At 34.8% G+C, this 26,965-nt stretch overlaps 1 protein-coding gene across 18 annotated transcripts in view; it reads right to left on the bottom strand.

The window, feature by feature from the left end:
* dlg1a (discs large MAGUK scaffold protein 1a) overlaps positions 1-26,965 on the bottom strand; it is a 242,441-nt gene that overhangs the window by 16,986 nt on the left and 198,490 nt on the right. For 17 of the 18 annotated variants that reach the window (XM_056459973.1, XM_056459974.1, XM_056459980.1 and 14 more), the window contains 3 exons: positions 16,346-16,460; positions 9,304-9,480; positions 4,237-4,303 (listed from right to left, as the gene is read on the bottom strand). In XM_056459973.1, the coding sequence (XP_056315948.1) occupies positions 4,237-4,303; positions 9,304-9,480; positions 16,346-16,460 (359 nt within the window). Of the gene's footprint in view, positions 1-4,236; positions 4,304-9,303; positions 9,481-16,345; positions 16,461-21,212; positions 21,386-26,965 lie in introns of those variants that run through there. The other variant, XM_056459989.1, reaches the window with a different exon arrangement.

Genomic DNA, 26,965 nt, shown 5'->3' with positions numbered 1-26,965 from the left:
CTTTCCCTCTTATTTTGTGATACTCGTTGGTACTTCAGTGGGATTGCTCAGTGTGACAAATACTGTAAGTACTAATTATGGCGCATTTCCACTGAGCAGTAGTTTAGTACAGCATAGTACGATTTGGTATGGGTCATCCTGTTTAGGCTTGCCTTACCATTACCAAAAGTACTCTTACTTGGTAGGTGTGGTGTACGGCATAAAGTTGCGATCGGCATCATTCTCGTTCGAAGAGGAAAGCTCTAAGGGTTGTTTACATACACATGCAAACGCAAATAGAGAGTAAAAGCTGATTTATACCAAAGATTATAGATTACACAAGACATGTCACGCGTATCTTTTTGAATGGGGAAGAGTGTAACGGTCAATATGGCGAATGAAATCCCGCCTACTAGTAAAGGAGCCAATCATCGATCACTATATGGTGAATAAAGCCCGCCTTCTAGTACAGGAGCTGAAACTAAAGGGACAGTTGTTGTTTAATTTCATTGGTGATTCCTAATATGAAATCCAATCATAAGCTTGGCAAGCAGTTTTGGAGAATTTGATGTTTCCCCATTCAAACAGAATGCCTGAGCATTCTGAGTGAGATGACTTGCCTTAAAGGGACTTTGTTTCTACTCGATGTGTCTACAGGTTTGCTTCAGTGTACCTGACAAATACAACGTCATTACAGTGTTGGCGAAAGAGTGTGAGTGACTTGGGGCAATGTGCATGGCATTTTTTGTAACATTGCACGCAATTCTAACTTCACCTTTTTGGTATCATACTGTTGTGCTAGGTACCCATTACAAAAGGGTCCCAAAAAGTGGTACTGTATTGATACTTCTAACAGTAGAAACAAAAATAAATGTGCGGCATCCTTGGGTCATTTTTATTGATTTTTTTACCATTTTAAAAGTATTGATTTGTCGCTAACATTATTAAATGAAATGTAAACAATACCCAACTGTAGTTTTGATGCCGTGCAGTGTAGTATCACTAACTTTATTTTGGCGTGCTTTCTAAGATCACATTCCATAACAAACAGGTCAATAGGGTGAGAGTACTTTTACTGGGGCTTTTCTAACGTACCTGAACATAAGAGCATCTTCTCTATGAAGGCAATTAGATCAAATGCATTTTGACTGTACCTCTGGAAGTGATCGAAATTGAACAGTTTTGTCAGCATTTAAGCTTGTATTTAGCAATGTTTACTTGTGATCAGACTGAATACACTTCAATACCACTTAGAAACTAGACCTGAGATGACCAATCAAATCAAAGGTGGCAGAGATGGACTGTTCACGGATACCAAACATGACTTTTAGGCACAGTGAAAAAGTGAGCTAAAATGCAAATAGCTAAAAATTCAATGTTTGAAAAACTTTTTGAGGAAAATTAAAATCCGAAAGGAATATGCTGTGAAGAGAACTGTTTTTGTTTCTTTGAATTGAAGACACTGAATCATTTATTTGACATAATTTGCCCTCAAATATTGGTCCCTCCAATGTTTAAGATATGGTTATGGCCTTGGTTAGATAACACAATCAAAAACATGCACTAACCCTTGAAATTAGTTAGCTGATTTAAATGAGCGATTGCAATTGATTGAAAGTTTAGGAAAAAGCTACAATAAATAAGACACAGTAAACAGACTGAAGAGATGAGTAATGTGCAGGAAGAGTAGTGGAGAGCAGTTTGACGTCAATGGCAAGCGTATACAGTACAGTACAGTTTATCTTTGTGTTTTCTGAAATGTTCATGCACTCATGCTGCATTAGTAAATGCAGTTGAAAATGCAAAGAGAGTAAAGAGTTGATAATGAGCCGATCCGGTGCAGGAGTTTGTTAACCTGCAGTAATACTGCTGCAAAGACTGAAGAGTTACAATCATTAGGGCTGGGTGATATTTTTTATGATATAGAGACTAAACATTGTGAATTTTGGCATGATTTCTTTTTCTTAAGACTTTGGATTGTGTTCAGACTAGTTCCATGTTTTTTAATTTTAACAGTTTAAACTGGTGGTATATACAGGGTATATTATATGTATGATTCATTGAAGTCTTTTAGAAAAGAGGGAAAGTATACATAAAATCTATAATAAACAATATAATAAATAGAAAACACTTTATTTTGATGGTCCATTTGAGTATTAGTAGACTGTTAGTAACTGCTTAATATCTGTTGATACTGCTCCTTCAACAGACATTTAACTAACTATGAGAAACTTTGCAAGTACATGTCAACTTACACAAACCTTAACCCTAACCCCAACCTAACAGTCTACTTATAATCTAATGAGAATTAGTTGGCATGTAGATGCAATGTAACTTAAATTCAACAAACGGACCATCAAAATAAAGTGTGACCAATAAATACTATACTTTGGTTAATCGTAAGTAATATACATGCTGTATATAAAAGAGTTACATTTACGATTACATTTTACAGTATGTAATGCTTATAAATGCTTTATTTGAGTAATAATGATTGTTATATTAGTGCATATAAAGGGATCATAAATAAGTAAATATATTTATTTGGAATAATATACAGTTGAAGACAGAACTATTAGACCCCGTTTATTTTTCCCAATTTCTGTTTAACAGAGAGAAGATTTCTTCAACACATTTCTAATAACTGATTTATTTTATCTTTGCCATGATGACAGTAAATAATACTTGACTAGATATTTTTCAAGACACTTCTATACAGTTTAAATTCACATTTAAAGGCTTAACTAGGTTAATTAGGTTAACTAGGCAGGTTAGGGTAATTAGACAAGTTATTGTATAATGATGGTTTGTTCTGTAGACCAGTGTTTCCCAACCCTTTTCCTGGAGGCACACCAACAGTACATATTTTGGATGTCTCCCTTACCTGACTAATTATCTTCAGGTTTTGGAGTCTCTTCTTATGTTCTAATTAGGTAATTCAGGTGTGTTTGATTAGGGAGACACTGAAAATGTGTACTGTTGGTGTGCCTTCAGGAACAGGGTTGGGAAACACTGCTGTAGACTATCGAAAAAAAAAAAATTAACTTAAAGGGGCTAATAATTTTGACCTTAAAACATTTTTAAAAAAATTTAAAACTGCTTTTATTCTAGCCAAACTAAAACAAATAAGACTTTCTCCAGAAGAAAAAAACATTATCAGACATACTGTGAAAATTTCCTTGCTCTGTTAAACATCATTTGGGAAATATTGTAAAAAGGAAAACAGGAGGTTTAATAGTTCTGATTTCAACTGTATAAAACATAACTTCATTTTAAACACTTCATTTTTATTATCTTTTTTTTATCTTATATGCTCATGTAATGCTTACTGTATTTAATTCAAACAGAGTACATATAGAAATATTGACAAATATTATTATAATATGAAATACCCAAATAATATTTTGATTATTCATTTTTGGTTATAATTTCTTATTCTTAAATTTCTTTTATTTTTTAACTCAATATAATAAACATTTTAATAATAATGTATTATACATTTCTAGACTTATATTTCCTGTGATGACAAATCAGATTTTTTTAAAATAATTTTTTTACTTTAGTCTTCAGTGTCACATGATCCTTCAGAAACTATGTAGATTAGGTCCTTTATATTTCTTAATTCATATGTTTGTGGAAACTTAAAACTGAAAGTTCAAAAGAACTACTTTGTTTAAACGAGAATCTTTTCTTTACCATCGTTATTGTGACTTGTGACCAAATAAAGCACGCATGCTGAAAAAAAAAAAAGTCTGCCATATCGTCCAGCCCTAATCGTCACATGCGGTTAAGACTTTTGTAAACAAACATTCAGGATTAGTACACTACATCCAGTAAAAGAGAGGTGAATTCAGTTCACAAATAGAAACTTTCAAACAAGAAGAATGATTCATAACTTATATGCATCATTCACTACTGTTAGATTTTGCACCCGCCAGCTGTTAGTCGTCCTATGTGAGAACAGATTTGGCTTTTGAAATGTCACGCAAGACAAAGGTGCAACGAAATGTTTCTAATGCTGAATAACATGTTGGCACTTTTCATCTAAAAATATCATTAAAATACCAATGTTTCAAAAAAGACATGCTCATCACTGTTTTCAGATTTTGGATATGTCAGCATGACTTCAAGTAAACCAACTGACTTTCTTTTTTTACACAAAAGGCACATTTATAACGTATTTGTGTATAACATGCTACTTTAAAGCATGTTTTTGTCATGCCAGACATGCTAAATATTTGAACAGCAAACACTTACCGATTTGTCTCGAGATTTAGAGTTGAATTTGACCGTCTTTAACCGGGCTCTTTCTTTTCGTTCCACCCTGAAGAGGAAAAACAGAGCTAGGTCAAGTTTTTTCAATGCTGATTTCCAACAACTGTACCGAGTTCATTAAGTAAGTGTACATAGGTGTTGAAAAACATGCTGCAAGATATATTAGGAGAATTACATAAGTACATAATTATAATTCATTAGGCAGGCAGTGCTCAAAAGCATGAAAACAGCAGAGAAATGTGATTATTTGCTCCACAGGCAAATAAACAACAATGTATGACTTTTGCTTAAATGGCACTATAATGAAATATTGCAGTTTTAATGGGTTCCAATGGTGATGCTTTTGTCCCGATGGCGCTGAGTGTTACTATAATTATAGCTACTGTAGTGTAAAATAGATTTATGAAGAAAAATAAGAATACAATTCTAAGAGGCCGATCACACCAAACAAGCTTTTTCTGAGAACACAAGAAAATAAAAAATAAAATAATAATAATAAATCGCGCTGTGCTTTTTGTCGCTAGGCAACCACTAAATCAGCTGTGTATTGTTCGCGAACACTGCTGTTGATATTGTTCTAATTGTAATATTTAATAATATTGTTATATTCAAGATTAGGGCGACGTAGTGGCGCAGTAGGTAGTGCTGTTGCCTCACAGCAAGGTCGCTGGATCGAGCCTCGGCTGGGTCAGTTGGCGTTTCTGTGTGGAGTTTGCATTTTTTCCCTGCGTTCGCGTGGGTTTCCTCCGGGTGCTCCGGTTTCCCCCAGAGTCCAAAGACATGCGCTACAGGTGAATTGGGAAGGCTAAATTGTCTGTAGTGTATGAGTGTGAATGCGTGTGTATGGATGTTTCCCAGAGATGGGTTGCAGCTGGAAGGGCATCCGCTGTGTAAAACATATGCTGGATAAGTTGGCGGTTCATTCCGCTGTGGTGACCCCGGATTAATAAACGGACTAAGCCGAAAAGAAAGTGAATGAATGAATATTCAAGATTTGTGAAAGTCTCTCCTCCATTTTTAAAAGTCTCCTTATGCCAGGTTCAGTCTGCACAGTTTTCATAGTCACACTGCATGACTGTCTGGGGTAGCGTTCCGTAGGTGCTATGTTTACAATGCAAAATGGATCGGCGACAGGGGGTTTCACACTGCATGACTTTACAATAGAAGAATCACAGACAACTTTGTCCAAACTACGTCTCACAACCAAACACACAAGAGAAGTGACATGGATACAACATGAGCTCACATAGTAATTAACTGCATAATGAGAAAGAAACCTTTAGTGGGCTATAAATTCATCCATTAATTTATTTTCGACTTAGTCCCTTTATTATTCTAGGGTCGCTACAGCGGAATAAACTGCCAACTTATCCAGCATTTGTTTTAAACAGCGGATGTCCTTCCAGCTGCAACCCCATCACTGGGAGACAACCATACACACTCATTTACACACATACACCACGGACAATTTTAGCTAACCCAATTCACCTGTACCGCATGTCTTTGGACTTGTGGGGGAAACCGGAGCACCCGGAGGAAACCCACGCGGGGAGAACATGCAAACTCCACACAGAAATGCCAACTGATCCAGCCGAGGCTCGTATCAGCGACCTTTTTACTGTGATGCAACAGCAGTACCTACTGCGTAATGTACTTTTTTTGGCTTTTGAAGGGAATGAACAATTTCTCCTTAACTGTTTTCATTTTCGACCCAGTTGTGATATTGCTCAGAAGACACGTCAAAAAGACACAGGTGCTCCTGCCAAATTTAAGCTAGTTGATCCTCAATTTCTTGGGTCCGATAAACTGAAAATGAGCAATTTTAACTTCGCCCACAACCTCCCGCTGGCCTGCAGTTACCCACATTAGTGGATGCTGCTCTCTCAATGGCTCATTGGTAATCGTTGATGTTATTTTCAATCAGAACACATTTCACACGCCATGATTTGAAGCACCAACAACTCCGGATAATTAGCATGCCAAAAATCTCACAGGTGTCGGCGACTCATCTGCGATTTTCTCAGATCGCGTCTTTGATACTTAACACTGATTGTTACTCACGTGAACGAGCACCAATTTGTTGGTGATTTCTCAAAACCTGTCGGCGAGTCAGAATTAGGCTAAAATCATGCAGTCTGAACTCGGCATTAGTCGTCTTGACATCACAAACACTGTTTTCACCTCAGAACCCTGCCTCTGCTTTAATTTAATTGGATTACAAAAAAATGCGACTGGTGTAGCGTGCTGTTTCCACTCAGAGTTGACTTTTTTAAACTGCAGGCGCACAGCGCAGAATGGCAAAAATGCAAGGCGCAGCAGGTGGTTAAAACGTGAGGTGCACAGGGCACATAAGCATCGTGCAAAACCCACTACCATTAGTTAAAACATTCAAAAAAGGAGACTATCAAAAGTGCCTTCGTTGTGATCCAGGTTTAAAAGTTCACTAAACATGTCAATAAGGGTGTAAAAATGTCAATAAGGGTGCGTGTCCACTAGGGGAGTCAAAATTAATTGTTTCTTTGGTGCACCGCGATGCAGTCCTGAACAATTTGGTATCGGTTGAGTAATAAATCCTAACCGGTTATTATGTACTGACGTCATTTATCTCCTATGTTATGGTAGAATACTATGATGAAGTAGACGAGCACGAGTAATTAAAACGCAGAAATTGTGCACAATTCTCTGCGTGTTTGCTGGACAGTCATTCACTGACACTGAAGCTACAGAAGCTCCTATTTCACTGCTATGGAGAAAATGAAAGTAAACTCCATTTCTCTCGCGGGCTCTCACTGTGGCCTCTTTGACCTGCTGGCGTGATGTTTTCTCTCCTCTCGGCTATTATAGCGATACTTGTGGATCCATGCTCATGTTGTTCTGTGCATGTTCTTGAGTTTTGTTTGATGCATTCAAAAAGAGTGCTTTCTTTGAGCAGGTAAAATTAATGGTACAGTTCATATATCTGACTGCTTGTATTGACGGACAAAATTGTATTACAAATACATATAACACTCATTTTAAAATGATACATTTTAATATAAGAGTTGTGCTGTGAAGTAAAATATAAAATTGTGTATGCAAAGCATTGTCAATGCAGGATGATGCACAGAGATATCGAAATAAACTGAATTACAAGTTGAATGTCTTTAGCAGATTATTTGTTGATAGTTGCATGGTATCGTCCTACCACTCCTCCACTGTGATCGGACGACTAGCGCCAAAAACTGACACTGATGGACCCTGTGTTTTTCAACTTGCAACGTCTGAAAAAACAACTAAGGACTAAGCGCTGATAATAAAATGCCTGCTCAGCGCCTCACTACACCGCAGACGCTTAAAAATGTGGAACTACTATTGACAACAACAGAAAACAAATGCTCAGCTCGAGAAAATAAACGTTTCAGTGGACACACAGGATGCAGGAGGGTTAATTAACTACAGTACACTGTAAAACGGATTAGTTACTTTACTTAAAGTGAGTAAACTCATTGTAGAACTTTTAAGTTGACTTAATTTTTAGAATTATGTACATTGGTCTACACGGTGGCTCAGTGGTTAGCACTGTCGCCTCAAAGCAAGAAGATCGCTGGTTCGAGTCTTGGCTGGGTCAGTTGGCTTTTCTGTGTGGAGTTTGCAAGTTTTCCCCGTGTTCACGTGGGTTTCCTCCAGGTGCTCGGGTTTCCCTTACAGTCCAAAGCTATGCGATATAGGTAAATTGAATAAACTAAACTGTCCATAGTGTATGAGTGTGAATGAGTGTGTATGGATGTTTCCCAGTACTGGGTTGCAGCTGGAAGGGCATCCACTGTGTAAAACATAAAAGGGACTCAGCCGAAGGAAAATGAATGAATGAACGTACATAGCTTTAAGTCAAGGAGTTTACTCACTTTTTTTTTTAAAGTAAAGTCAACTCATTTCTTTTTACAGCGTACTAAAGGAAGTTAAATAAAATGAGGAACTTCACAGAGCTCACAAAAGATGATTCTTGTCAATAAAACAATAAAAAAAAAATAAAAAAAACGGCAATTAATACAAAATATGAGAACATATCAGTTAGGAAACGGATAATAGGAACACTGTCTATAGCAAGTAATTAACACCTGATCATTTAAGGGCGATCTACAAGACCTTAACCTACAAATATTATAAAGCATCATAAACTTTAAAGCAGATCCCTTCATAAAGTATGTTTAAAATGCATAAGAGCATTTAGCAAAACTTTCCAAAAGAGAAATCCTAACTTGTTTCTAAAAATACAGATCATTGCTGACAGTGGCGTGTGATCAGTGGGGAGATGAGAGAGAGGTTCATTTTTATCATGAGGCGAGAAGTCAATTATCAGCAAACAGTTGTGTGGAGAGAATGAGAGAGAAACGCTCACAGCATCACACATCAGAGTGAGGTTTAGGGCTTTAATTAGACTTTGTAATGTCAGGTGGCCATAAACCCATGACTTGGATCAAAATAAAGCAGACATTGTCAGTCCTAAATCCATTTCAAGGATCTCAGTTTTCAAAAATGTTTCAACAAACATTCAAAATGCATAAAAAGTTTCTATTTTTGGCTACAAATGTCGCGAACATGGTCACCGCGTCTGTGACAAGGGCAAAACTAAATCTATACATAAATATAAGTAGTTTAACAGGATTTTAAGATTAAACAATTACAAAAACTGTTTCTGTAGTTTTAATAAAAATAAGAAAATGTACTCAAGCTAGAAACCTCATCACACAGAAAAGACTGAGGCAGAAATTTGACTTCAGCCTAAGCATTTAAAGCAAGTGTATATAGAGTGAATGCCACAGATAGATTTGTGTGCTCATTGCTCATTAATACCAATTACCATGCACAGTGGGTGATAACCAAATCTAAATGAACAATAACAGTGAATTGAAACAGAAGACATTGAATAGGAAACATTAAAGAAAATATTATGGGCTGTGGGTAATGTGGCACTAAATGTACAAATTGCATGAATAATGGTAATGAAGGTTAATGAAGCTCTCTTTCGTAAGCACCCTGTGCTGTGGAATGCATGGGGGCACAACATACCTCTTCTTGCTGGGAATGACGCCCATCTCCTCCATCTCGCCATCTGTGGTCACATGCCGTGCCTGCCACCACTCCTCGTCTGAGGCATTAAGGACGTGCAGGATATCGCCGAAGCGGAAGTTCAGCCCCTGACTGGGCAGGCCGGAGTCTTTCGTTATGTCATAATCGAACAGGGCTCTGGGGAAAAAAATGTACATGTGTTAACTTTTGTATGTGCCAAGCATTAGAATAGCTTCATATGTTTAATGAGGAATACACAGGAGAATGGCTGGCTTATCAAATCAAAAATCGAATGAGGAATCAATAAAATATTACCAGATCACACTGAGACTTTTTTTTTTTGCATATTCCATATTTTATGCAAGCATGTATATTAAAAAAAACTAAAGAACTGCTCCTAAAAACTGCACATATCACTATTCGACACTGTGTGGATTAATACTAAATGTGTGTCACTGTTTTTACTTATGGTTAAGAATACAGCAACATGCTGGAGGTAAACTGAATTGCTTTAATGCACTCCTGCATTGGGCTCACACATACACTCTGCACTCTGACTACTTCAAAATTGATGTTAAGCCATGGTGGGCATTTCTCTCTGTCTCGCGCTGAACACAGTTGACCAACCAAAACAGACTGGGTCATCAGACCAATCAGCACAGATTAGTCTCACATAAAGGAGAGGTTTAAGAACAAATGAGCCATTGGGATAATTAGGTAAAAATGCATATTATAAGACAATGAAAGTGTTTTTTGGCATTGCACACATATCAGCCTGTTGTGGGAGACCCCCAAAACCAAAATATGACCTTTTTTAATGAATAATAGGGGCTCTTTAAATGCTTCCCCCATCTGTCACTGATAAAACAAACTGATAGCCCCTTCAAAATCTCATGCTATTTGTTTCCCAGTGGTACAGTTTTTACTTTTAGAACATTTTGAAGGCTGTCCATCATTACCACAGTTTACAAAATGTGTTATAAGTAAAATAAGTAATAAGTAGTCTATTTACTTAATTATGCAAATGTGTGTGAAATTATATTTATTCAGTTTTTAAATTAATTTCAGTAATATTATTGACTGATATGAAAATGTTCATATGATTTATCTACCATACATTTTCTGTCTTTTAGTAGATATAATATACAGTATGAGAGACTTGCTTTGTTTACCAAATAAGTGGATCTAATTGGATTTCAACTGTAAACATTAAATAAAAGTTAAAAAGGTATTATTTTTACTTCCTTTATACTTCATATAGTCCCAAAATCATTCCACATAAATACACAGGTTTTTAAAAAATTAATTTCTGCAAAGAAATATCAAAAACTGTCCGCAGATTCTGTCTGGCCCTAGTAATAAGTAATAAAATAAATAAAACTTTTGCTTATTTTCTTCTTATACATATTTTATATTATTGTTATTATTATTATTGTTATTATTATTATTATTATTATTATTAGTAGTAGTAGTAGTAGTAGTAGTAGTAGTAGTAGTAGTAGTACTGTAGTTTAGATTTCTATTAATAAGCAAATTTATTTGATTAATGGTAATATAAGCATAAGCATAGTTATAATTCTTAAAGAAAAAACATTTTTGAAAAATGACCATAATGATCATCACTGAACAATGGGTTTTGTTCATATTTAAATTATGCATATTTAAAATAACTGAATTGTGCAATATTGTGTTGCTCATATTTGCCTGTTAATGCTGTCACTGCAAAAAAAAAGAAGTGATGCAGTCTTTGTTTATCTTTTCTCAACACGAACAGCTTAAATAATTACATAATCAAAATGCTCATACTGTACGTTGAAGATTAAAAATTAAAATAACTATTAAATGTGTTTTCGTTAAATGACAGTTTATTATATTTTTGATGGCTTTTTGAAATCTAAATGACAGACAATGAAAAAGTCTAACACAATTTATGCTTTTAAGCAATAAGTCAAAGAGAAGAGAAAAATGGGGCTTGTCAATTTTGAAAATGGATTTGTATGTAAATAAGTATATATATATATATATATATATATATATATATATATATATATATATATATATATATATATACATATATATATATATACACACACACACACACACACACACACATACACGCACGCACGCATGCACGCACACACACACACACAGTATGTATATAAAGCTACATGCTACTAAGTAAGGCATAGAACAAATCAGATTGATAAAACAGCAAGAAAAACCTCTGTGACATTCTGTGGAACTTTTATGAATTTACCATAGAAATACTGAAAACATTCTGCAATGGAAGTTTATTAAAACCTACAAATCTACTCTTCTGAACTCATTGGCCCACAGATTTCCCGAGATGTTAAGTAGGCCACTGCTGTTTTGTGCATGTGTGCATGTGCGTTTAGAAGAACTGGAGCTGAAGTAACTAGCCGTCCTAGCTCTTGACTAGCTTACGCCTGTTTCCTCATCAATAATGAAGCTCTTCCAGGAAGAAGCCAGGCCAGCTGTGAAGCTTTTGGGACTTTAAGGAATTCATACACACAGCAAAGCCTTCGTTAACCTTCAAAATCACATAAAGAACTCTCATTTGTGTTTTGAGTGTGATTTCTATGGTTGGTTAAAAGGTGTAATAAGCTATTTTTGTATCCTTGTACAAATGAAGCAGAGGCCAGAGATTAAAGTATTTATACAAATGGCCTGAGGATGCATTAAACACTCAAATTGTTTGTAAATTGTATATTTGATGAAATATCAGAACAGTTAAATTTGTGCTAAAACAGCGAGCAGGGCAAAATTCATCTTTTTTACTATATTAGATGTTGTGTAGAAAATATGACTGATTTATGTAATATGAAGCACATAAAAAAGATCAACAGTATATGGAGGGTTCCACAGAATTCATTTAAGTTGTCCCAACACAAATCCATTAAGTTAATGTAACTAACATAAGTACATTGAAGATAAAACAATTAAGTTTCCCCCCAAAATCTACATAAATGGTGTTGTTTTAGCTTATATTAAATAAGTAGTTTGTAAATCTTAGTAAATCTTTTTTTTTTTTTCAGCGCAAGAACAAGAAAAAGAAAAGAGGCAAGTCCTGCATGTAAGTGGCTCTGGGTGTCCTGAATTTATGCCAGAAAAACACTGTGAGCTGCAGAAATGCTGCACGGAATATACTGTATGTCTAAAATGACTGCAGTTCTACCTGCAGCCATCAAAGCAAGATATTTTGACAACTACAACAACTTGTGGCCAAATAAGGCTTTTAAAACAACCCTTAATATTTCATTTTATAAAAAGAAATGCTTGAAATAAACCAAACTTGAACAAACAGCTTCACTATGTTGTATATTTTAGAGACAGGGTGAATCCAGAAAGCTCTTAGTGCCACATTATCAATCCTTCATTATCAATCAAGAGAGATTTGAATGAACAAACACACAATATTGTACAAAGACAAAAGTCATACCTAATACCAATGTGTTCAGCATTTTTTAGTTTTTTAGGTTCTGATATATGAAAGGTCATGCATGTAAATACAGATTTTTTAAAAATGTGACTGTATATGCTAAACAAAGCATGTCAAAAAAAGTGTCTTTTTTGATCCAAACTGAACAAACCGAGAACTAAACTACAAATGTTAACACGCTCTAAGTAGCATCATGTAAAAATGGTGTGTTGAATGAGAAAAACAAACAAACAACAGTAGAGAATACGAGTTGTAGATTTTATAAGTAGAAAAAGACAACCAATTATTAAAAGAAAACCCTATATACAGGTATTTTAACTCCACAATAAATCCTTTAAAATGAAAAGTTTAAACCTAAAAGTAACTGAAATATAAAAAAATTAATTAAACATACATAATAAAAACCAAACATAAATTATGTTGGAATACACTATAAACAATATTTATGGTAAACACCAAGTCTAAGCTAATTTACAGTAAACCGGACCTAATGCTATGTTGGAAATGTAAATAAATACGGTGTTGCTCTTTCTTTTGGCTCTAATCTACAGTAAGTGTGTGCAATCCTTTGAGATATTTAACTTGCTTTATGATAATTGAATTATGAAGTCATTTTGAGAAAAAAAAATCAACATTATAACTGAATACTTTTATTTCTGTCATAATCTGCTTCCATTAATCACTGACTACATCGCTGTGTATCCCAGGGTAAAATTTAGGTTGGATTTTTTATATAACAATTTATTTTAAAAGAATAGCCTGCTTAAATATAAAACACCATTTTTATTACTGACAAATCCTCCATTTGTTCCAAGCTGTTTAAAGAATGTTGGAAACTGTTAACCACTGATGACCATAGTTTTTTCATCCTACTATGGATGTCAGTGACTGCCAGTTTCCAACATTAATCAAAATAACTTGTTTATTAGTGAGTGCATTTTTGTATTACTTTTTGGGTGAAATGACTAAACTTACGTAATATTTAAATGAATGTTTCACACAAAAATATCAATTCTGTCATCATTTACTCACTTATTGAATTTCTTCTGTTGAACGCAAAAGAAAAAACTTTGAAAAATGAAAAAAAAAAGAAAGAAAGAAAGTCATAAAGGTTTAAAACCAGTAAAGAGAGTTAAGGATGAAGTAGTTTTCACTTTTGGGTCCCTTTAAGCATTCACACGCAGGTTAAAGATGAAGTAAATGTATTGTAAAGGCATATTAGAGATTCATTTTGTGATAGTTATGCATTAACAAAAATAATAATTATTAACTGAATATTACTAATTACATAAGAATATTAGCATTATTTACAACTTATCAAACATTTATAGAAAGAATAAGAAGAAATTTTATTTTATTATGTAATAAGTTTAGCAAAGATGATTGAATCCCTTGTTATAAAGTGTATCTACATTACATTTTCATTTGAATCTGAGGGATAATTTCTAGTGTTTTCATGCTATATTTCTTTATTATCAGCTCATAGCAACTGGTGTGTTTATAAAGAAGTTCTGCATGATTACAGACCACTATACTCATAAAATAGAGTGATTATTCTTACAATATTATCCCAATTGGAATGTAATATTTTCCATAACCCATAGATAAAACTGCACGAACAATACGCACATACTGTAATATGGCTTGAGCTCAATGTCGGGCCATCTTAAAAATGCTGTAATCTTTTGAACCAGTAAATATGCATGATGTGTAGAGAATCAGAGCCAAGGGCTTTCCAATCCTCAAAATGTCAAAGCTATTCTTAATAAAACATAAGAACATCAACATTGAAAGCTAAAGAATAGTCAAACAAAAGCCGCATATGAGTAAAACATCAGCAGGCGTTTCACAGAACAATTAGGACCATCTATCAGTTTACTGTCTATCTAACTCATACTAGCAGGCTAGGCTAAGAGCGACGAGAGCCTGCAAACACATGAAGGTGAAAAGATCAACAATGGCTGCAAAAATATGGCAAACTCTCAGTTGGTGTAGAACCCTTGATGCTACTGGCTGAAATGATGTGATTCAGTCTAGTGTGAAGCCATTGGCCTGAATGTTCTCAGAGCCACAAAAAACAGACACACTTCAGAGAATCACGTTCACATAAGGGGCCGATGATGACGCAATCAGCGGCAGACAAAACAATACATACACACGGATGCACACACAAAGCAGGGTCAAACACTAATGAAAGCTCTAAGATTAGAGATGTATTTTTCTGATTGTTTGTTTTTCAGCTTTGTGCGATCAATGTATTCAATGTATTCATTATTTATATTAATTAATTTATTATAAAGAAATTATTTAATGAATATTTATATTTAGTATTGCATTCATATATAATTACAATATATTTATATTTTATAAAATATATTTTTTAAATTTATTTTTGTTTTGTTTTGTACAAATAAAATCCTAATTAATAACAATTAAGGCTGCGTAATATTGGCAAGAACTGACATTGTGGTACTTTGTATTTCTGCGAGATATATTTCGATTTGAATATAATTTCCTGAGACGATTTAAAGGGTCACGAAACACCAAAACACATTTTTTGAGATGTTGACAATCATATATGTGTCCCACATTGCTACAAACACTATTACGACACAAATATTTCACCAAAAAAGTGAAAATTGGTTAGTTTTGCGTTATTTCGAGCAAATTAGTTCTTCCAGTTTTAAAAGAAATTTTGAAGCTACGTCACGGCCATGAGATCCTTGTGTAAATTCCAGCATGGAGAATGGATGTCTGTACCGGCCGGTTACAACATTGACTCATTAAAAAAATTTGGTTCGAACCAATCAGTGCGCTCTATTGTGAATGAGGTGCAACTTCATAAATATGCATGATATAGCTTTGAAGACTGTTTTAACCTGTTACAATGTTCAGATGGCAGATAGATGCCACGTTGTGTTTCCAACCGCAATTAAGACATGTGGAAGAAGAAGGGACATACTGGGATTTTTAATGACCACAGAGAGTCAGGACCTCGGTTTAACGTCTCATCCAAAAGATGGTGCTCACTGAGCAGTATAGAGTCCCCGTTACTATACTGGGGCATTAGGACCCACACAGACTGCAGGTTAGGCACCCCCTGCTGGCCTCACTAACACCACTTCTGGCAACAACCTACAGTAGCTTTCCCATGTGGTCTCCCATCCAGGTACTGACCGGGCGTGGCCCTGCTTAGCTTCAGTGGGCAACCATGTGAAAGTTGCAGAGAGCTAGCTGCTGGCTAATAAACAGTGAACACTGTAAAACATTCATATTAAAACTTTTACTACTCCTGCTACTACTACTACTACTAATAATAATAATATGTGTGTTAGTTTGTGTGTGTATATACAGTTCAGTCAAGCCTGAAATTATTCTTACCCCAGGGATATGAATAATTTCGGGCTTGACTGTATACATACACTACACACATGTACTGCGTGCACTGTGCAAACTGCTTTAGTGCCACAGATGCCACAGATCCTTAGAGATCAACACATCTTGCCTTGTCGTGCCTTGTAAGGTCAAAGCATGTCAGGGAAATCAAATGTCCTGTAACTAGTAGTGACTAAAAGAGCTCACCTGACATACAGCGTCCTCTTCTGACTCGTCCGCAATGAGCCGGAGCCTGAACTAATACTGCTGTTCATCATCTGCTCCCGTAGATCATGGATTTTGGCTTCAAATCGACTGTACTCTGTCGGAAACACAGACAACATCATCACACATGCTTTCCCGCCGAGCAGAGATAAACAACAAGAAAGAAACCCTCAGACACCTAGAGCCTCAGGGTGGATCGGTAAAGCTAACGGAGCAGGGGAAGAAAACTCAAACATAAAGAGAGGGATTGAAAAAGGGGCATGATTTAGAGCAACAGGAGATCATCTCTGTTTGAGGTCTGTCAATAAAGACAGACTTAAAAGCAGACACATGTATCATCATATACATTTGTGCAAGGAGTAAAGTGCTAAAGGACGGATACAGCCTGATTTATTTGAGAACTCTTATTTAAGGATCTTCTGCAGTGTTTTGAAATGTCTCACGTAATGTCAACCTACTAGTCCCTCCCCTATTTAAAATAGCCAATAGCATTTTGTTTATAATACAGCTCTGCCAGTCAGAGTTGTTGAGCTAATAGACTCATTATAGCCGTAGTATACAAGTACTGTATAGTACCTAATCGTTTCCTGCTTTAAAAAGATACAGAATTCCATCCACTTTTCACATGGGTTTGATATGTTCTGCATTCTGCATCAACTCATGCATCTGATCCGCTGTATAAGTCTCTAGGTCAAATTGAACAGTGAGAGTTCCCTTCAACCCAAATGTAAAGCATATTTACATGGTCTGTTTTAATTAGTTCTTATATGGTTCCATTTGTTATATAGCAGAGTCCATTTTGAATGTTCTAGTTGCTTGTATACTGACTGTGTTTGTACTGTATGTGTGTGCAATGCATTTCCCCCCAAGAGGCTTGCCGTAGAGAGGTGAGTGAACATGCATACAACACTTAAGAGCCTTTTGTGGTTCTTCCATAATTGTTATGACTAATTAACATTATTTACTGCTTATTATTTTACACATGCACGCATTTAGGTGAACTTTTTGTATAAATGATTTGATACTTGAATCAATGACAGATTTCAGTCACTGTTTGTAGGGGCTGGAAGGCTTCAGATACTAGAGAGCATTTGATTGGTCAGAAGATTGGATGAGAAGCTGCGCAGTAATGTCAAAGTATTGTTGATTCCTTTTTTGTATAGAATGATTTTTAGTGGGTTTTGCCTTTATTCTGAAAGAACAGTAGTTATAGAGAGGGGGAGGTGGGTGGGCGATAGAGCTGTGCGATTAATCGAAATCGAATCGCATTTTGAAACGTTGCGATAAGTTAAGAGGCTGTGATATGAAATATGTTTTATTTAATTTCCCCCACCCAGAGCAAACGCGGGACTGCCATCTGTGTGTGACAGTCTTACTAGCCAATTGAGTGAGCACACTTTTGTTCTGCCCAATCAGAACTGTGCAACCGAACTATGCGGAACGCCCACAATTTAAATAGAAAAAGGAAAACAAACAGGAAAGCATGAACAAGTGGGATAATGGCATCTGCTGCTTCAGAAGCATTAATAGAGAAATAAATATATCAGAGAAAAACAGCACGTCGGTATTATAGGAACATTTTGGTTTCAAAGGCACAGACAGTCAACGAACAAAAACAGGTAATTTTTAAGAGCTATCACAGAATTGATGCCACAGCTTACACATTATTGAGCTGAAGCTTGACTAGAATATTAAATTGCAAATCAAATCGCTGTTATCTGTCAAAAATAAATAAATAAATAAATAAATAAATAAATCACAATTAGATACTTTCCCCAAATCGCACAGTCCTAGTGGGCGATCAAGAAAAGGTTCATGAGCTGGGACTCAGTGCATGTCGGTGCACTGCCCACGAGGCTATCACCACCTCCTTTTGGAGTATACAAGTTTAGAGATCACCTTAAGATTACTAACAACCCAAACTGTTAATTTTGACTTCAGGCAGACTTTAAAACTGCAGTCTGAAATCTTTGGGTGTTTGTCACCATCTGTTTAAAAGCTGTAAGTGCAGTTATTTGTGGAACCATCATCTTTCGCGCGGTTTGTGCATCTCTGTGACTCCTCAGCGTGGATGAATATAATATTCTGAGGAGTTTGTGTGGCTGTCAATCACTGCACATTGTGAATACTGCACTCGCAACCACAGATTCTTGGAAGTCTGACCAAAATAAGAATTTTCCCCTGGAAAATGTTATCTGAACATGTAACATGTCTGACACTTCTGTTCTGACCAAATGAGAAAATCAAAAATGAATACATTGTGTTACCAACAATGGGGATTAAAGGCCTGCGCAAAAAACATTATTTCTGTTCACATTTATCATTATTATTTAAGGCAGGGGTTCCCAAACTTTTCAGCCTGCGACCCCCAAATTACCACTTCCAGTAACTCGCAACCCGCTATCCTCTGAGATGGTTAAAAACATACAAACCTTTCACACTCACCAATAGGCCTATATAACCAGGAGCATACAGACTACACAAAAAAGAGAGACAGTCTGACAACCATATACTTTATGGTCATTTATTAATTTGCTTAATTTAATATTAACCTTGTCTAATGAGACAATGTTTACAGCACAAGTCTATTCTTGGTTTAATTCTGGAGACCATCACTTCGAGACCATTCACCATGTTCAGATGTAGTCTTTATTTTTAATGTACAGTATGTGAGTGTCGTAAACATGCCAAAGTTTATCATTGTGCCTTAAAATCAATCTGCTGCATCTGACGATATGGCTGTGCTGTTAATTCTACCATAATCACCCCAGGGGTTGCAATTCAATGGAAAAACATTGAAAGGCTGATGGATTTTTATTTGCATGTTGTTTTTTAATGTAACTAATAAATACTATTTTAATCTAAAAGTTTAATAACATTTTTATTATTATAATTTTTTTGTTTTTTTTTTGAAAATCACCAAGCGACCCCTCCCTCATTGCCCTACCCCCTTTGGGAACCACTGATTTAAGGACTTGTGACAAAACAAAGAGTGCCTATGTGATAACACACCAACACACAAAATGCCATTCTTAAAAGCATGACTAATAGAATTCCTCAGGCTCTTTTTAGTTTGGCTTAATGTACCACATTAAAAACATGATTGACCAATGGGATTGGCAGTTTTGTTTACATTCCTGGAGTTACAGTAAACAAAACTTGTTGGCGCTCAAGCACAATATTGTCTAGGCGAGCACACATTCCTAACAAGGAAGATGACGCATTAAGAAAAATGAATGTGGAGCTGCTCGTTTCATTGCTGTCTGAATACAAAGAGCTGTGTGATAAATGTGACACCAACTACAAAAATGTTGACAAGAATTGTAGAGCAAATAGCACTCGATGGTGAGATTCATTTCGCTTAATTTGGTAACACTTTAAAATAATGGTCCTTTAGTTGATGTTAGTTAATCTATTTACTAACATGAACAAACTATTAGTTCTACATTTATTATGGCATTTATTCATCTTTGGTAACGTTAGTTAATGGTATTTAGGTTAAATAATGTTAGTTCGTGTTAACCCGTGGTGCATTAACTAATGTAAATAAGCACAACTTTAGAATTTAATAATGCATTAGTTTAATGTTGAACTATGATTAATAAATTCTTTACAAGATTTTTCATACTTAATTAATGTTAGTAAATACATTAACTAACATTCATTAATGAACCATTATTCTAAAGTGTTACCCTTAATTATCTTTCAGGGCTTGTACGTTTCTTCCACTAACTTTTTATCACGCATTTCTGTTTTTTAATAAGCACTATTTAACATCAGGGAGTGATTTTGCACTCATTCAGCCCACCGCCAGCAAAAATCATTTGAGTATGAATGTTACAAAAATGTCTGATATTAAGCTCAAGCTAAACTTGTTCCCAGGATGTTTAAAACGATCACTTGGCTAACATCACATAATGTATCATCACTGTTATACAATTTTTAAAATGTTAGTAAGCATACAGTACCAACATAGCATGACTATATATTTATTAGTATATTACCTGTAGATTTAAACGAATCACTGATTGCTATACTTTTGAACAATATAAAGCAAATGATAAGGTTAATTATTCCAGCATTATTGAGAAGAGGCTAGAAATGATTCACCCCCTGCAGCAGCCTCAGGTCTCATATAGCATATTAGCTGGGAGTCCTTCTGTATGATTCTATATACAGACGTGACGTACTGTAATGACGCAAAGACCACCAGCAGCAAAGCTGGATTTCTAGTGAACATTTACTGTATATAAACCATATACCACTCAAATTATGTGAATTATGCTAAGGTAAAGAGATGGTATTGAACACAGACTGATTATTCACATACTAAAAAATGACTTTGTTAATTTGTAGACCAAACAAAAAACTTAAAGATTTCAGTTTTAAGAAAGATACGTAGAATTCGTCATCAAATTGCGTGAGGAGAGTTAGCTCACGCTAGACTGAAAGAGTGAATATGTTAATGAATTATTCAGTGGTTTAACCTATTTAGTGGCTCCTGCTCTTTCCTCTGACGTTTGACCTCAGAGGACAGAAGAAAGACATTCAAGCGATGAATGTAGCATGAGTGACACTGACATTAGATACAGTGTCAAGAACAAAAGAGCTCATGACAGGTTTTGAACGCAGAAGAAAAACTTACTTCACAATATAAGTAAATGCAACCCGAGAAGGCAATTCCAATCAAGTCAAAAACTCAAACAAATTACATCTTCAGGAAAAATACGACTATAAAATAACAATAATAATATACACTCTTTTCAAAAACCCAACTCTTTACACAATTTTCCCCTCAACTGAATAATTTAACGCTCTCGCTACTGATAAAGCAAATTATCGTACTTACGGACTCTTCTCTCAAGCGTTTGTCTCCGTGTCTTAGTTGAATTGTGTTGTGGTGCTGAACAACAGCTCCCAAATCACACACAGCTGCTCTCCCTGTGCGCCAGCGTGTGTGTTTGAGTGTGTGTGTGCGTAACTTGTCTTAGTCGGACGCTTCTACGCAAAGCCTCTCTGAGCACCTACAGCACAGTAACATAACAGATGCTAATGGACTAAACAGTGCTTGAATCACTCGTTCACTCCTCCCTCTCTCTCTCTCTCTCTCTCTCTCTCTCTCTCTCTCTCTCTCTCTCTCTCTCTCTCTCTCTATGTGAAGTCACAGCCGTACCCATGTTGGCTTGTTTAGCTAAAACAACGTTTTTATTTTAGTAAGTGAAACAGTGGAGGTAAACTGAGGCAAAGATCACTGAGGCATATGACAATACTTGCAAGAAAAGGATTTTATGAAATGGTGAAAGCTGGACCTGTGCTAAAAGGGTAAAGGAAATTTAGTCTGACTGTCGGGGAAAGGTTTTCAGAGGTCGTGAAGGAACACAATAAAATATCCATGAGTTATATTTGTTATGTGGTAGCTTTTGTTTTTATTTGCAAATGCAAAGCTGTACTTTACTACACTCAAAAAAGCATTGTTCAAACTACTTATTTAGAATGAGCTAAAACAACACAATTCTTGAGATTATTTTGGGACAATGTAATTGTTTTATGCTCAATCCACTTAAATTTGTCAAAACCAATTAACTTAACTTAAATGAATTGTGTGGAAGCCTGCATTTTTACAGTGTACAATAGAAAACCACACATTGAGTGGACTATGTGATGAAAGCATTAAAATGTATTTTTAAGTATTATAAAGATAGTAGTGCGAGAAACTGTAACAAAAAAAGCCTTTATTCAATCGTAATCGGCCCTAAAATGTGTGTGAAAAGGTTGTTGTTTTATTGTTTTTAGTACTTATTTCACAGTGAATAACTAAGATTTTGGCACACTGTAAAAAGAATTCTAGTTTCTTTAAAGTTTGAAGCTGAATCAAATTAACTTTATGAGTCTATTGAACTTATATGATGTTAAATTGACTTAAAGCAGCTTGCATAACTTGCTGTCTGGACTAATTGATCATATGATTTTTACAGTGCAGTGACTGGTGAGTGACTTGAGATCATTTTCATTCCCATTTCACCGCCAACAATACAAGGATTATTTGAGATGATTTACCAAATATTATTATATTTTCAGCAGCAATATATGCATTATTTGGGATTATTACTGTTTTACTGGCCACAATACAGTACATGTATTATTTCAGATAATTAACTTTTTTACTAGGGATGTCCAATTTACTAGGAACGTCTAAAGAATTTTTCAACACATTTCTAAACATAATAGTTTTAATAACTCATTTCTAATAACTGATTTATTTTATCTTTGCCATGATGACAGTAAATAATATTTTACTAGATATTTTTAAGACACTTCTATACAGCTTAAAGCGACATTTAAAGGCGTAACTAGGTTAATTAGGTTAACTAGGCAGTTTAGGTTAATTAGGGAAGTTATTGTGTAACGATGTTTTGTTCTGTAGACTATCGAAGAAAATATAGCTTAAAGGGGTTAATAAAATTTTTTAAAATGGCTTATATTCTTGCTGAAATAAAACAAAAAAAGACTTTCTCCAGAAGAAAAAATATTATCAGACATACTGTGAAAATGTCCTTGCTCTTTTAAACATCATTTGGGAAATATCAAAAAAAAAAAAATAAATAAATAAAATCAAAGGGGAGCTAATAAATATGACTTCAACTGTATAATATATAATATATATAATATATATATATATATATATATATATATATATATATATATATATATTAACACATCTACTATAATTATGCAGCAGCACAGAGTTAGACTTCACACTTCTTGACTTCACACAGAAAAAGAAACATGTGGGGCATGACATCACTTTGTTACAGAGACGCTATTGGTTAAATGTCAGCAAAGTAGAACACAGAAGCAGCTTGAAGCGGAAATCACAAGTATGTCTGCGGTCTAGCGGTATTACAAAGTTGATGATAACAACATTGCCATAGCAAACTGTGAGATATGTAAACTTGGGATTGCCTGCCGGGTATTTTAAGTTGAGGTGCTGTTTGTATTTATATTACTTTTTTTTATATATTTACTGTTGCACTGAAGTGCACAAGTGAAGAATTTATCTGTTATTTATTACTTGATTGTTCAAGCTACCTCATAGAAGTGCTCTGTTTGTTAACAGAGTTGTTGAATGTTAAAATAAGATGAATTAAATGAAAAAAAAGGAACATCCTGGATTTGTTTCTTTGCTCTTTTTTGTTCTTTTTTTATGTATTAAAAAAAGTATCGGATCGGGTTTCGGTATCGGGAGATGCTCAAAATCAAATGACTCGGACTCGAGGGCAAATAAACCTGATTGAGACATCCCTAATTTTTACCTGCAATGTTATACTGTATGCATTATTTTATGCATATAATTTTACAAGGGATAACTATATTACTAGCCATGATGTACAGTTGAAGGCAAAATTATAAGCCCTCATGTACAATTTAAATTCGTTTAAAATATTTCCAAAGTGATGTTAAACAACAAACCACTGTTGTACAATGACCTGCCTTATTTATCTTAACTTGCCTAACCTATTTAACCTAGTTAAGCTTTTAAATTTAAGCTGATTACTAGTATCTTGCAAAATAGCTAGTAAAATATTAAATACTGTTATCACGGCAACGACAAAATAAATTAGTTACTAGAAAGTAGTCTTAAAATTATTATGTTTAAAAATGTGTTGAAAAAACCTCCATGTTTTAAAGAATTCAAATTTCATATGAGGGCTAATAATTTGACTTCAACTGTGTTACTTTACAACATTTAATTGTGAAACTTTTTTTTTACAGGCTATGAAATATGTAGCATGAGTTTTTTTTTTTTTTTTACATATTTTGCTCTGCATGTAAGACAACATGGATATTTCATAAGTACTGTGAAAGATTAAATCATCCTCAATAAATGATCTGTCTGTCATGTAATGCCTCAGCAGTCGCTTCTACCCTAAGTAAACAAACATAAGACAAATAAGATGTAACGAAATGTATGCAGGTCTCTGATGACAAACATAAGTCCATAATTAGATAGAACAGAAACCCAAAGTCATTCATAATGAAGAGCTGAGAATGATTAAGTCCACAAACCAACCACTAGCACTGGGTTTGAATGAAGATTTTAATGAATGTAATGATGCATGTGCTGCGCTGAACACTGAAAGGCTTTCGCTTTTCGCCTTCAGTCTGTCAACGTCATCAATTCTGTGTCAAACAACAAAACAATTAAAGGGCTTTCAGAGCGAAAGGAGACAGAAAGAGGAAAAAATACACTTTGAGTCACGTTTCAAAAGAAAGAACGTTGAATGAATAATCATTAGGAGCTCTTCAATTTAGAAATGACATTATGACACAATAAAGTCACAGATAAATCAATGTATTATTTGAGGTCTAGGAGAAAAGCTGGATGTTAGCCCTTCCTCTATTTGAGCAATAGTAATAGTGATGCCAGTATGCCAATAATTATTGTCAGCTATTTGATCATTTTGATAAATCGAGTAAATAAATGTAAACATTTTTTTTGATAAATTAATAGTGTCTACATGAACAATAGAAAATGGCAGTTAAATTAATTATGAGAGAAATTAAAGGTGCAGTAGATGATCTGCCAAAATCCTAATCGTTAGCATAATAGCTTTGAAAACACAGTCCCTCCCCTGTTGTCCAAAGCCACGCCTCCTGAAATCACAAACGCACAACCCAGTGACATCACTTGTAGAAGAAGTGCAGTAAGGAGGAGCTGGAGCTTAAACTCCCTCTTGCTGGAGCTCAGCTCTGCCCACGATGCTCTGCAGTGAGTACCACTTGGGTAAAGAAGACCATAGACAACCCACTATCATGTAATTCGCCAGTTAGAAAACATTATAGTACTTTCTAATATTAGAATTCTGAATGAAAAACTGTATTATATCTAGCACGTTTTCCGTTGTGAAGCAAGCAAAACTTGTCATAATGTGCAATATTTCATGCATGCAAGGATCACTGGTCTCACTCTCTCACGTGCTTTGTCCTAAAGCGACTATGCTTAGCAAGCCATATGCAGGCTATATGCTAAGCCAAACATACATGCTATTTCAGACCAAATATTCAGCATGTTAAACAATATAGGGACTGCGTCCCAGGTTTTCAGATAAAAAAATGAACTAATGTGAATATAGAACCAACTTCAGCTCAATAAAGCAGGCTAGACGGAATAGTGCTACTTATTTATATTTTGTTGTTAAACTAAATAAAAATATCGATGATGTAAAAGGTCCCTTATGAAATTGAAAATAGTCTTGTCAATCTTTCGATGGAAGATTTCAGTGACTGAACAACACTTCTGTGCATATAACCTATTCGTAAGAACACAATCTAACATCAAATGTTATGTTTTAAAACATAACATTACAGTGCATCCGGAAAGTACTCATAGCGCTTCACTTTTTCCACAATTTTTTATGTTACAGCCTTATTCCAAAATGAATTAAATTCATTTATTTCCTCAAAATTCTACCCACAATACGCCATAATGACAATGTGAAAAAAGATTTTTTGAAAAAATCTTGTGCAAATTTATAAAAAAAAAAAAAAACTAAAAATTCACATGTACGTAATTATTCACAGCCTTTGCTCAATACTTTGTTAATGCACCTTTGGCAGCAATTACAGCCTCAAGTCTTTTTGAATAGGATGCGACAAGCTTGGCGCAGCAGAAATTGTTCTGTAACCTTCCCAAACCTTGTGCCACAACACAATCCTGTCTCGAAGGTCTACAGACAATTCCTTTGTCTTCATGATTGGTTTGTGCTTTGACATGCACTGTCAACCCTGAGACCAGGTGTGCACCTGTCGGAATGACTTTCCGGATGCACTGTAATGGTATGTTTTAAAACTATTTTAATAATAAATATTTTAGTAATGCAAAACTTATGTAGATTATGTACTTACGAATGGGTTATACTGTACGGACAGAAGTGTTGTTCATTCACTGAAATCTTCTGCCAAAGAAATACTTAAGCCATGTTGTCATCCTTCCTCCAGCATGCAAAAGTAACTTCAATATTGATTCAGGATCAATTTTTGTTTTTACCGATGTCACTCTCTCGTGTGCACGTGAACGTGTATGTACAGTACGTAAGGGAAATGGAATTATAGAATCAAGTTACTAAGAGTAAAAACTCAAAAATCAAAAGCTGTGCACAAATTCAAAACTTTTCATCTGTAAAGGCCGGTTTATGATTTGGTAATTTAATTATAATTATTTAGCTTATTTGAAGAAAGTGTGGCAGAAAAAAATACTACTATTGTCTAGTAGAAAGCACATTTCAAAATAGAGCAATACATGTGTATTATAGATATGCGATATAATATAAAATGTATTATTAAGAAATAGCTACACAACAGTTCTTTCTCGTGTTAATAAAAATTGATAAATAAAAAGGTTAAAATATATATTTTTATTTGTATCAGTTTATAATAATTAATTCCTATCAATTAATTGTTGTTAAATCTAGCCCGTTTTAAGAATTAACTGAATATATTGATTCCTACTAAAACGTTTAAACTTCAACATGCTTAATATGCTTAATAATAATAATAATAATAATAATAATAATAAATACAGAAAAGTATAGCAAAAATGGT

The sequence above is a fragment of the Danio aesculapii genome, chromosome 6 (assembly GCF_903798145.1).
Source record: "Danio aesculapii chromosome 6, fDanAes4.1, whole genome shotgun sequence".
Classification (NCBI taxonomy): Eukaryota; Metazoa; Chordata; class Actinopteri; order Cypriniformes; family Danionidae; genus Danio; species Danio aesculapii.
This window is presented reverse-complemented; position numbering and strand designations above follow the sequence as displayed.